General features: G+C 42.3%; 1 protein-coding gene across 4 annotated transcripts in view; it reads left to right on the top strand.

Moving 5' to 3' along the window:
* Positions 1-13,425, top strand: part of tab2 (TGF-beta activated kinase 1 (MAP3K7) binding protein 2) — a 55,755-nt gene that overhangs the window by 24,262 nt on the left and 18,068 nt on the right. For all 4 annotated transcript variants that reach the window (XM_085770363.1, XM_085770361.1, XM_085770364.1 and 1 more), the window contains exon 2: positions 8,835-9,025. In XM_085770363.1, the coding sequence (XP_085626489.1) occupies positions 8,924-9,025 (102 nt within the window). In that variant the 5' untranslated portion in view covers positions 8,835-8,923. The remainder of the gene's footprint in view (positions 1-8,834; positions 9,026-13,425) is intronic.

The following is a 13,425-nucleotide window of genomic DNA, read 5'->3' as shown; positions in this document are numbered from 1 at the left end:
GATTATACTCTACCTGCTCAATGAGTGTCTGTGTTGGGGCTTGTCAGCTGGCAATTAATGTTTCCACAATGTTAGGAAAAACACTGCACTGTACCCTGCTGAGGCTGTCACTGCTACATGCTTGTTTCCTTTCACTTGGATAGTGTGTGTGGATATCTCAAACTCCCCTTTGCTCCTTGAAATGTTCTGAGGAGAAACCAAATAAAAAGATTAGTGGTTTAGGAAAAGACTTTCCATTCTGCAGAGGTTTTCTATTTAAAGCCCAGGCTGTGTCCATGAGATGTAACACCTAAGGAAACTTTAAATATGGCGCAGGGTCCTCAAAAAAACACAACTGCTTCTGTCGGACAGAGGTTTAGGATTATTTCACTGTCTCTCACTAAACAGCTGCATCTTTGGCTAAATTGCACATAGACACACAGCATGCTTTCATGTGTATTATGTATTTAATTTATCCCGCATAGATGATGAATATCATATTTGACACAGGAAAGAATAGCAGGACACGGGAGAAAAATAAGACTAGAAACAATACAATATAAAAATGATGAAGTAGTTGCGCAGTTTGTGCATAGCTATCTGTCTTGAGGTTTACAGACTGTGTGCTGTGGCACAGAGAGACCTGGTAAAAGGACAAACAGGGAAGATAAAAACTGAAAGTGTGTTTTCAATCTCCTCCTGGACTATCAGACCTGAAATACATACATACATGATCATTCATGTACCTGAGTTTGTCTGATCTTGTGTAAACAGGAAGCAGACAGTCAGTAAGTTATAGGTAAGGAATAGCAAAGACAGACAAATGCAGAAAAATAAACTGCAGCAAAGACGACAAGGTCAGTAACACCTGTAAGTCTTTATCCATGTTGCTTCACCACTGGTAGTCGAGGCTAATAAGACCTGACCCGGGGTTATCTGTGTGTCTGCATCATTGTTTTCAAAGATCCCAGATTGCAACACAATCCTAGACTTTTTAAACTAAAAAACAAAAAAACAATCCTGCTGTGTTTCTTCTGTGTCTCTAGAGTTGATGCTTTGGCCACCACCAGCTTGTAACACACTGATGAATAGACCTTATCATTATCATATCAAACCGTATCATGTCACTGAACAAAGATTTACTTAAAGTCATCCAGGGAAGGATGCTCGGGAATCACTTTCATGGTGTGCAGCGGTGCGCATATGTTGTAGTTCCCTGACAGTAACTGCGCTGTTGTAGACCAGCCATTTCCTGCTGTGTATCTCTGACTTTGCATCTCGTTCATAGCATAAAGAAGACCCAGCTCTGTGAAGATGAGCTTGTTTATATAATTATGGATGGTTGACCTTCTGGTCATCTGTTTCCACATGTGGACGTGGAGTTGGAAGACGGTTCATGGTAGTATGTCATGAATCTACAGTGAGAAGGATGAGAAAGATCCTGTCAGGAAACGTTTTCTTGTGCTCTGTCCAGTGTCATCAAGTCTGTAAAATGACTGATATCCAAACAAAAAATGTTTGTAAAGCTGAATGAAGCCGTCAAACATGTACAATATGCAAATTATCTATAGTGTACAAATCACTTAAGGGAATTTATTTAAACTTTCTCATTTCTGTCATTGGTCTGTTTAATTTATATTCTGTGAGTCAGCAGTGTAAACATGGTTCACAGTCCAGCTCACTCCCTCCCTTGAGCCACACAAGTAATATTAATTGAAGCTTCCTTATGTCATCTTTTATAATTTGTTGTATTTATTTGATGCACTTCTCCCATATGGTGAAACTCACTAAGGTGCATTGGTAAATGTATACCCTGCTCCTCTCTCTGTTGTCATCTCAGTGGAGAAGTGTTGCATCTGCAGCCTTTTGCTACTTTATTGGGTCTGTGTCTGTAGTGTTTCCCTTTGGAAGATGAAATTAGATCTGAATTGAAATATATTTGTTTCTGCTTGTTAGTTTGAGAGGATAAAGCTGTATAATAAACACATGATTTACTAGACAATTTACCAACAGCCCAGTCTCTGAGCTTCTGTACAAACAGATCAACACTATTCAATAGAAATAAGTACATATACATGAAAATGGACATAAGGGCACAGTGTGCTTTAAGGTTTTTAACATAACAGGATGTGAAGTGCATATTTTACGACATGCTGTCACTTGTGTTTCTATGTCTGTTTGCGGAGATGTGAATTTGAGTTACTGTTATTAGCAAAACAGCACTTTGTGTGTTGAAGTGGAACCTATACCGGCTGTACTTTTGCTGATAAACCCAAACTCACCTCTCCACAAACAGACATAGAAACACTGATAACAGGAAGTATGCTGCTGTTCCAATTGCAAATAGTCCTGTTCTTCTTGGAAGTCCAGACTACTACTGAGTTTGTGAAGTTTGAACTTCCCAAGTCGAGATATGATGTACTCTGCTGGGAAACGTCTATAGTCTTGTCAGGACTTGATATACAGCAAGATAATGCATGTTTGGTGCATTTTGGATGCCATACACCACACAATCTATGCAAGGGTCGTTTCTCCTGGTGTGTGTGTGTGTGTGTGTGTGTGTGTGTGTGTGTGTGTGTGTGTGTGTGTGTGTGTGTGTGTGTGTGTGTGTGTGTGTGTGTGTGTGTGTGTGTGTGTGTGTGTGTGTGTGTGTGTGTGTGTGTGTGTGTGTGTGTGTGTGTGTGTGTGTGTGTGTGTGTGTGTGTGTGTGTGTGTGTGTGTGTGTGTGTGTGTGTGTGTGGCTTCTATTATCATCATCCATGTTGTTATTATTATTGTTGTATTAATTCCTATTCCTCCTGTTTTGTAATTATCACACGTCTTCGTTGTGCAGTCCCTTCAGGGGTCCAAGGCCCAGATCGGGAGTTGCTGTTGTCAGCTGGGCTCAGGTTCTACCTTTGATTGGAGCCGTTAATGGATGAAAAGCCAGAGAACATTTAGTCTGAGGTCAGAGTGACTGCAGGTGAGAGCAGCTGTCACACTCTGTCAAGGGAGAAGCACATTTGCACTTAAAGAAGCTGCTGGATGAGCTCAGCAGATTGTTGCCCACACAGAGTTAGTGCAGGAGAGGTGGACAGAGGGGGAGGTCAAAAAAAAAAAGTAGGAGGGAGGTAGGAGTCAACTGGTATCTGAACACACACACACACACACACACACACACACACAGTGAGAGAGAGAGAGGCAAGCTGCTGCAAGCACGGCTTCACCTACTCATGTCTTCTGAACGCCCCCCTCCTTCCTTATACGGCCAAGAAAGACAGACGAAAGCAGCCAGGCGGCTCCCTTCTCAACCTTTATTTGTCTGTTTACAGAGGAAAACAAAAAGTTGTCAAAGGCTGGACACTATTTTTTTGTGTGTGAGACCTTTTCATTCCCACAGTGCTTTGGGAGTGGTTGGTCAACCTGGGGAGCTGGTGCCCTTGTTGCCTGCTTCCAATCAACCCTCCAGCTGCAGGCTGTGGTATTGAAGAATTTTTGATTTCCTGCACACACACTTTCCCACCAGCGTGCACACACAGGCTTGCACACAAACACTGTCATACCCCCTGTTTTCAGAAGTGGGCAACTCAAAGCAGAGAGGGCCGTGTGTGTGTGGAGGAGCTGCTGGTCCCAGCTCTGTGTGTAGCTGTGAGGCCCAGGCTTCATGGCACACTTGAGTGCATTTGGAGTTCTGTACATAAAGTGTGGTTTGTTTCTGTTCTGCTGCAGATGTCGCCCAGAACAAAAGAGCTGCCTCAAACTTATACAGTATGTGCAGCCCATGTGCAGTTAGTTCAGTGTTGTGCACTAATGTTGTCATTGGTAGGATGAATTTAAGTTGGTTAAAGAAAATACTACTGCATGAAACTCAGAGTTATGTGGTGAATCTTTCACTCTGAGCACATAAACTGGCAATAAACAGGTAATAAGATTGAAGATTTACACTGACCTTTCACAGTGATGTTTTAGCGTGGTTTAAGACAACGTTGAGGATGTACAACTGTTTCAAGTTTCCAGGGATGATACAATTGCAGTTTATCTTAAAGTTTATTTTAGTCAGACTTTTGACATTAACACGGTGGGAAATCACTTTGATTCATCCGCAGCTTTTGTGATTACTTAAAAAGCTCTTTTGTTAAGACAAGTCTCCTTAGTGAAGTTTCCAAGTATCCAAATATTCTTTTGCTTTGTGGGAGGTGAGGGTATGGCATGTGGTTCTTTACAGTCATTCAATCAGAATGAGGAAAAAAAAAAAAAGTATGAATCAAGCTGCATTCTTTAGGAACAACGAGTGTATATGAGTCGTTCTCAGAAAAATAAGGAAAGAACGGCATCAGGCGAAGTGCAGCAGAGCAAGCTGCAAGCTTAGCAAAATCATCAATATTCAACCTTGTGCAGTCCAATAAATCTAATATCCATTTATAATGAATGAGTCTTGTGTTTGTGTAGATGCACAAACAACTGCACTTGTGTTACAAGCAGCACCAGCGGTTTGACAGGATAATCGCTCCCTGTCCTGGGTGTTGTAATAAGGTTTAACTTGATTTCACATGGAGGGCCTTTTAAACGTATGCAGTTGGGGCGTGAAGGCGGCTCTGCTGCAGCAGTGGAGCCTGACCAGAAGACAAAAATGATCTGTCCTGTGAGCGTTTGTTGCTGAGACAGAGACAGATTTAAAATACAGTTAATTTTCTCCTGATCTGTTTCAATGATAAATGCCTTTTTAATGTAAATGCACCGTCTCCTTTCTCAACGGTTGCTGGTGTTACAGATGTGCAGCAGTATTAAATAGATTATATAATCTTTATTTCCTGTTTTGGTAATAATTGATCAAGATAAGCATATTAGCACTCTGAGCAGTAACTTGCCGCAAGCGTTATAAGAGTTCCTTTGAATGTCGGTGGCTCCGAGTCCTCAGGAGGACTGGGGCGCCTGCCAGCATCCTCCACAGCATCCACTGCCAATTAGTCCTTTTTATTTGTTTAAGTTTTGTTGGACCAAGACGCAGCAGTTCGACATTCCACTTGGCTGCTCCTTGAAGCTGCGGAGGATGTTTCTGATTGAAGTTCAGATGGGAGTCTTACTGTTTCCACTGTACTCCACACTTCACCATGTCTGTAGACACGTTGTTGGACGATCCACAACAATTGTGATCAGACATTCCAGGCTGAAGATGAAATGGCATGATGACAATTGGTTATGTGTGTTTTTTTCCTCTACGATGTGTAGCCTCTTTGTTTGCATTGACATGTTTTGTGTGGACTACAACAGCAGCCTCAGCATCAGGTACTGCACTGGTATTTCTGCCAAAAGCACAAGTTGATTATTTATCCTTTTTGATCAGGGCTTTAATTGATGTGGACAGTTTTAGGTGCATTCACTTACCATAGTGAATGAGCCTATTGATGCTGCACAGCGAGTGTGGGGCCGTGGGTCAGCGCCTTGGCATGGTGAATAACAGCTTCAGCAATAGACACTTTGTCTCTATCTCTTGCAACGCAGTGCTGCCCCAGGCCAGGCCTTGCTCCACCAGTGCCTTCAGGGGCAGCAAGGACTAATCTGCCTCCCTCAGAAACCCCCCTCGGCCGCCTGCTGCAGGCCTGTCATTCTGTACAGTAAGAATCTAACCCCTCTGTTGTCCTGTAACTGGGGCATGTGCCAAGTAGGGCAGTGAAAAAAACATTTTCACATCACACACCAAAAGTGTTCCTGTTAACTTTAACAAAAAAGTTTTTGTGATGATGCTAACGAGCTCAACCTCCCTGTAAGAATCACATGACCGCAGTTAGAAGTGTGGTCATGCTGTTATCGTCACAGCTTCTAACACCAAGTAGTGAACTTCCTCTCCCACATCAGGCAAGTGGCTCTGCCCAGTGAGGAAAGCCTGAGTGACTGATGTCTTCTTGTGGCTCTTAAATTAAAATATGTCAGATTATTAAACTAATAGTGTTTTAGGCTCCAGCAGTGGTGGTTGTGTGTGAGGGTTGACTTTCTGTAGGCATAATCTTGTTAATCAGTAGTAAAAAGTTTCACTGGAGGCAAAAGATTTCCTCCTAACATGTCATCTGAGAGTGTGACAATGTTTCCCCTGGTTTGTATTTACAGTAGAGGCCCTCCTCCTTTTGTCCTGTCACACAATTGTCAAACTTTCTATTGGTTTTGGAGACTCAAAGACTTTTTTTTTATCATCCACATATTGATGGAAGTGCTCAGAAATAAACAGATGGATGGTTTTCTCTTTATATAGGCTGGCTTTTAGTTTAGTGTATAGAATTTGAAGTTAATCTCATCAGACTTAAGGTCTCTCTCTCTCTCTCTCTCTCTCTCTCTCTCTCTCTCTCTCTCTCCTCCTTGCAGCTGCTGCTTTACTATTGACAGTAGCCAAACAGCTCCTCCTCCTGTTATCAGCTACAGACTGATGTTTTGCAAAGCTGATTTATGACTTTTCAGCTCTGACATTACACATCTTCATATCCCAGATAAGACAGAGGCTTAGCTGCCCCCTGATACACACTCTGTGTCTTCCTGGCCCAAAAGGCCAGTGTGATATTGAAGCAGACTCTTGGCTTTTCATTATCACAACGTTTTCAAAGTGTCTGTAAATTTAACTCTGGATCGTTTCAGACTTCACTTTCTCTTAAGTATTTGAATAGCCATCAACAGACTGTATTGATTGGTATAGAGCACAACAAGGTGTGCTTCATGTGTCCCAATTTAGTGGTTGACCCCTGAGGCTAATATAATAACAATTGGAGCAGGAAATCACAGATGGACAGTTTATCTGTGAATTCTAGCTATTGTCGAATGATAAACTAGTTTATATGTTGTTGAGTATCATCAGTTTCAGTGAGGGTGGACTAAAAGTTAGAAACATGTTAACAGCATGCATTAACAGTGATGGATAAGGAGGTTGAGATGACTTGCAGATAAATTTGGGGTAAAAGACACGTTACTATTTTACAACATTTATCTTGGATCTTTTAAGATGTCAATGTGGTGCTTTGGTTAAAATGGCACGTAATTGTCCTTTAGGGCACTGTCATATCCTGGTCATAGAGCTCAGCTGATTTCTTTGTGTGCATTTTTGTCCTGTTGTTCTACTACATTGTGTTGTTCTACATATAGCAGGGTAAAAGTGCTCTGATAAGAACCAGCGGCAGCAGCAGCAGCAGCAGCACTACTGTTTGGCCCCTTCTCTTCCTAATGAGTGAACACAAAAAAACATGTGCAGGCGTTTACACTTTGAGAAACATATCCATAACTCTATTGATTTAATCTTTTAAAGACACAGAGACCGTTTGACATGCTTCACCTGCCTTAACCAAAAAAAAAAAAAAAAATCTATGAATTGGCTCCAGATTGTCCAGAGCTCAGCTGCCAGGCTCTTAACAGGATCCAGGAAAAGAGGCCACATCACAGAGGTTTTAGCCTCCCCACATTGGCTCAGTACATTTCACAACTGACTCAGATCCTACTATTACCTGGTGACTGAGGTTTAACAGAGGCAGACTCTGGCATGAGCTGTCTGCGGGGATCAGGTCATTAGAAACAACTTTAAAACTCCCCTTAAAATGTTAATTGCAGAGCATCCCCTTATTTTATTTTTATTTAATTGGCTAATATGGCTGCACAGTTAATGAAAATGAATTATAGATGGATAGATTGCCTTTATTATCATTGAAAAGATTTCAACGAAATTTACACTGCCACCCCACCGTGGTACATAAAACATATAGTAACAACATGTAATAACAGAAGACAAGATAAGGAAATGGTCATAAAAACATGATTTGTCCTTGGGGTAACTGTTCAGCTCCTTAATGGCACAAGAATAAAAACATATGTCAAAATTGCACTATGGTGCAATATCCGAATCCCAGTAGCTACAAAAAAATGTGTCATGTTGTTTTAAATCATAATCTCCGGACATAAGGGAACATGTTTGTTTGGTACAACATTCAACAGGAATTACGTCATGTTTCTTTTCTCTGTGAAACCAACATGCATGAATGACCCGTCCAACTGAAGCCATGACAAAACTGAATTGCAATGTCCACCCCAATAATCAAATAATGACTGCGGCAGACTACATTTGCTAATATTGAATTTAAGTACAGTACTTTTTAACGTGGTATAACGTGGTGATGATCTATAGATAAACGTTTTTAGCACTGTATTATCACATTATACTGCAAATGTGGAGCACAAGAGCACAATGATAAATGCTGCACAGTCCCACTGTCATCTTAAACATGAATTTCAAATCAGCTAGCGAGTTCCGCTGTCTGCAGAAAGCATGATGCTGTTCTGCCCCTTGGGAAAGTTTCTCTCTGGTCAACCAGGGGTAAGATTGATGTTCCTTAGATTTATGCGTGTGAGACAATCAGGAGGAAAAAAAAAACGTATGTAGCTCTGCAGAAATAAAGCAGTGATTGTTGGGAACAAACTGTTCTGCAGAGCTGTGTAGCGTTCTTTATCCGGACCAGGCTACTGGTTTGACCTCTTCTCTCCTTAATGAGTGAATGTTGATGTTTAGGATCGGTTGGAAAAGCTGGTTTTCACAGTTGTCGGTCAGAGAGGGTTCTGCTCTCTCTGCTACTCTTTTTAGTATGAGGAGGAGGAAGGTGTCTAAAATCAATGAATCTTTTAAATAAATAAAAACGTTCTGAAATCTGAACAGATGACCTCAAATGTCCGATGGTCTTGTAGAGGGGAGTTGCAGTAGATGAGGAAGTTACAAAACACATAATTCAGCTGATATGAGGATATGAAGCTGCCCCTTTTAAAAAAACACAGATGGATTCTGTGTGACTCTTTTATTGCATGAAAAATATACACAGTTTTTCTTATCAGTGTTTTTCTTTATTCCATTTCAGAAGATGTTCAAGATGAAGGCGACTTGCTGCCACAACTGACGCCTCAGTGCACTGAACAGAACAAGCAGTCCTGACCTGGCAACATACGAATGGCCCAGGGAAGCCACCAGATTGACATTCAGGTTTTGCATGACCTGCGCCAGAAGTTCCCTGAAGTCCCAGAAGGTGTTGTCTCCCAGTGTGTTCTGCAGGTAAAGCCAGTTTCAAAACCGCAAATCCAAGCAAAAAACCAGGGCGTTATTAAAAAGGATGTTACGACTAGGACTGCTTCTGAATGACAAGGAGATTAAGGAGAGTTTAGCTCTCCTTAATACTTTTCTCTCTCTCGACCTATTTCCAAAGCTGCTAAGAGCAGCATTTACACCATTTTGTACACCCAATTTAGCATTTCCAGGCAGGTTCTTTTAAAGGGTGAAATCCCCCTAAAATATGCACTCCACTTATTGTACACTTCCAGTACAGTTTGTCTTTCTCAGAGGCCACTCAGAACTGCAGGGAGCAATGTAATCACATGCAGCTACAAAGCACACACACACAGCCAAAGGGCAGAGAGAGTGACTGCTTGCTGCTGTGCAGGGTAGTTATGTTAATGTAGTTAACTCTTTCATCCCCGAGTGCAGTGTACACTGTAGTTGTGGTGTTCTTGCTTAGACTGCTGCCTCATGATTTCCTATTGGATAAATCCCTGAATACACAGATGTATATGGGTGTTGGTAATAAAGTGATTAGTGAGTGTAGGACTCATTTGTTGTGCTTTTTTCTTTACAATTCATAAACTATTTTGCTATTTTGACAGCTTGATCATAATTGTTAAATATCCAGATTTAAAGAATCATCATCAAATTCACGTTATCTGTTTATTTTAAAGGGATGGTTCAACATTTTGGCAAATTGGCCTATTGCCATAATCCCTATAGTTTTAGAAGTAGGTTCATTACCTTTAATTGTTGTTCTGGAGTTGTTGGATTGTGTATTTGATGGGTTTGATGAGGGAAACCAAGAAATCCCATCAGCATCTGTAGTGTAGCTCTAAGCAGCTCGCGGCTCTGCTCCGCCGTTCTAAAAAACAGCTTGCAGCGACAAATAAAGGTAACAAACCTACTACTAAAACCAGTGTTTCCCCTAGAATTAGGGATGCACCGATTGTGAAATTCTGGGCCGATGCCGATACCGATGTTTAAAATAACAACTTGGCCGATGGCCGATGCCGATGCCGATGTTTTTTCTTTTTGTTATTTATTCCGTCTTTGGTGCCACAGAAACATTACTGAACTATTTTAAAAGTCTTTCAGCTCTTCATCATATTATTATTTAATGAGCACAAATTCAGTTAGACAAATTTATGAAACAATTTTTAGTTGACATAACCTTAAAACACTTACAGTGGCCTAGAGTTAGTATTAGAGTTGCTATATGGTAAAAGTAGTTACCAGGAAAAGTAACTATAGCATTACTTTTTTTATATAAAATGCTCAAATATGTCAAATTACTTAGACTTCTCTCCCTGACCCCCTTTATCTGCAGTAACACAGAGACAGAATGATGAAAGGTTTTTTTTTTTCAAACGGTTGATGAACTAAAACTTTCTGTATACACTGAAAGAGGAACTAATCAGGATTTCTCCTGTGGCTGCGCTACATTTTTACCTCAATTAAAAAGCCCCAGAGTAATTGTGATAGTTAACTACATGACTTGTGACTGGTTACAGTGAGAACGGAGGCTCTCTGCCTTCACCTGGCGTCTCTCTCGTTGCAACATCAGTGTAGTAGTCTACCTGGCCGCCGCTCCGGTGTCCGTGTCCCAGCTCTTGTCTCTGTGGCACCGCGACACAGACGCGCTGCGTAACGTAATGTTTATAACAGTTACGTAATCCACCGCTCCGTTTATTGATTTCTCGCTGGCGTCGGTGTAAACACATACACGTGGCCCGGCGGAGGTTAGAAAAAAAAGCGACCAGACGAGTTCCTCTCTAAGCCCATTGTATTAAGCCCATATGACGAGGGGCGTTCAAGCTCCTCCGTTCCTCCGCTCGCCATGACCGCGCTGCACTTAACAAGTGTGTTTATTAAACATGCGCGCAACTCTTTTTTCAAAAATCAATCCGCGGGTCACATGTGTGCCGAACTGAAGATATTGATCCCAACAGATCAGGGATCAATGATGATCCGTTGCACCGCTAATATCCCCCCCCCCCAAAAAAAAGGAAAAAAGAAAGGTTCCTCCCAGCACAGCGTTCATGCGGCATTTAAACCAACATAAACATCGGCCACTGCCATCGGTGAATGTCATCTTTTTTTGCCGATGGCCGATGGCAGTCAACGAGCCGAACATCGGCCGATGTCGATGTTCAGCCGATGCATCGGTGCATCCCTACCTAGAATATTTTTTAGGCCCGGTGGTACCCACGGCAAAACCCTGAACAGAGGAGGCGCGTGGGACAGCACGTACCCCCCTCTATTAAATATAAAAGGAGGCCCACATCTGGGTTCGACGTTAAGGTTTTTTCCTACTTGCCCTTTCGGGCAAGTACTTCTCAAATCTACTTGCCCCATCTAATGCTATTTCACGTTATTTGACCAGTAGCAGTTACACCCTCTGTCCCCTATCTGAACAGGTGAGCCACCTGTTTAATGCCCGATCACAGTTGAAATCTGAACTGAAGGGCCTTAATGGCCAAAAACATTAACCTGGACAACATTTTAACAGATAGCTGGTTCCTCCAATCAGATTTTGTATTCATATGCTGCAGTGGACAGTGGACAATTTAGCCTCAGTAGTCTATTAATTCAGTATCTAAAAAAAAAAATTAAGAATGTTGGCCTTCTGAAAAGTATGTCCATCTATATGCTCTCAGTACTTAGTTGTGGCCATTTGACTTGAACTAGCCTACTGGAAATAGCCCAGATTTTTCCATGTTATTCTAGTTTATTGAGACACCCCTGTAAAACTCAAGGATGAGGGACATTGAAACAGCCGCGACAGGCAAACAGCCAATCATCTAACAGCTGTGTAGTTCGGTTGAAGCACCGTCTCCACGTGTGTTTATTGACAACAAGGTTATACCGTAACGTAAAAAGGACACGTTAGCTCGTCGGTAAGGTAACGGTAACCGGTGATACTGCGTGCATCTGCCCTGAGTCTGAAACAGTGGCGGCGTTAATGAAGCAGCGACAGGTCACTCACCGTCACTGAAACGACGTATAGCCTATCTCACCTGGTAGAGCACACCCGCTGCAGAGACCCAATTGCCTTTGCTCCGCGTCAATCCCCCCTCTCACTCTCTCTCCCCCTCCCCTATCTCTCTTGCATGACGCGCGTCTGTCACCCGCGATGTTTTTTTTTCTTTTTTCCACAGCACCATAGTTTACTTGCTATAAACTAGGGCCGGGACTTTATCGCGTTAATTACGATTAATTAATTACACAAAAATTACAACAAAAAAAAACGCATTTTAACTCATTGAGTGCCAACCACGTAATTTCTCGTTTTTCGTTCCCATGCGTTGAGTGCCAAAAACGAAATTTTTCGTTTTTTGCTTTTTTTTTAAATTATGAAAATAGACACTTTAATACACATTATATGTAAATTTGGGGACTCTACGACGAGGAGAACTGAAATAGATGACGATCAAAGTCACATGACAGCTCATGATCTGGAAGTTTTTATCATAACTCAGCTTCTGCAAACGGAGTTCTGCATGTGGATGCAGCGCAGCTGCTCCGCTGCTGCTCCGCTCTCACCCGCGAGGCTGCAGCAGCTGGGAGCTGAACCAGGAAGCTCTCAGCCGACTGTCCCGCCCGGTCTTCATCTGGAGCAACACCGTGTCCTCCCCAAAGTCCTCCCGCGGTAAAATCTGATGGTCTCTGGACCAAAGCAGACCGGCACCGACCCGTACCACAGACGGACCGCGACCACCGGCGGGACCGGTGTTCGCGAGCCGCTGTGGCCGGCAGAGCCTCACGTTCCGCGGCGAGAGGCTGTCACACGGCACGGTGCGTCTGTGTTATTGCTGTTTAGTGGCGCCCCCCCCGCCCCCGATGGTGGTTTTGTGAATAGAACAACAATTGTTGTGTATATTTATCTTATACGAGCCCTTTGATCCAGAAATGCGAGTGTCTGAAGAGCGACAGACACAAACAGCGCACCTTTCATAAAAGACGCTCTATCTCCTTTTCTAGAAAAAAAGGAGGGATTTTGGTGAAACCCAGCCATGTTTAGCTTGACTTTTCTCAGGAACGGAGGCACGTAGAAACAAACGGTTTGTGGCCATTTGAAGGATAAAGTTAAACCTTTCAAATGAGCTACAGTATGTGTTGGTGGCAATAATATAGAATACACTATGGCTCTAAAATAAAAAGTCAAATATGGTCTAATTTGCCGGTACACTTGACTAAAACTTTGGAAAGGAGCGCGGCACTCAATGAGTTAATCGCACTTTTTAAAAAAAATTTTTTTTTTTTTTTTTTTTTTTCAAAAATGTATTATTTTTTTTCTCACATGTGTCTACGTGCAGTGCGCCCGCACGCGAGAGAGGCGGCAGTTTGAGAGGCTGACTGGCAGAGATGAGAGCTGGTGAAACGCTAGCATGGTT

This window comes from Trachurus japonicus, chromosome 24, assembly GCF_045865225.1.
Source record: "Trachurus japonicus isolate A0001 chromosome 24, Traja_1.0".
In the NCBI taxonomy this organism is placed as follows: domain Eukaryota; kingdom Metazoa; phylum Chordata; class Actinopteri; order Carangiformes; family Carangidae; genus Trachurus; species Trachurus japonicus.
The sequence above is the reverse complement of the archived record's forward strand: the minus strand, read 5'-3'. Positions and strand labels throughout refer to the sequence as shown.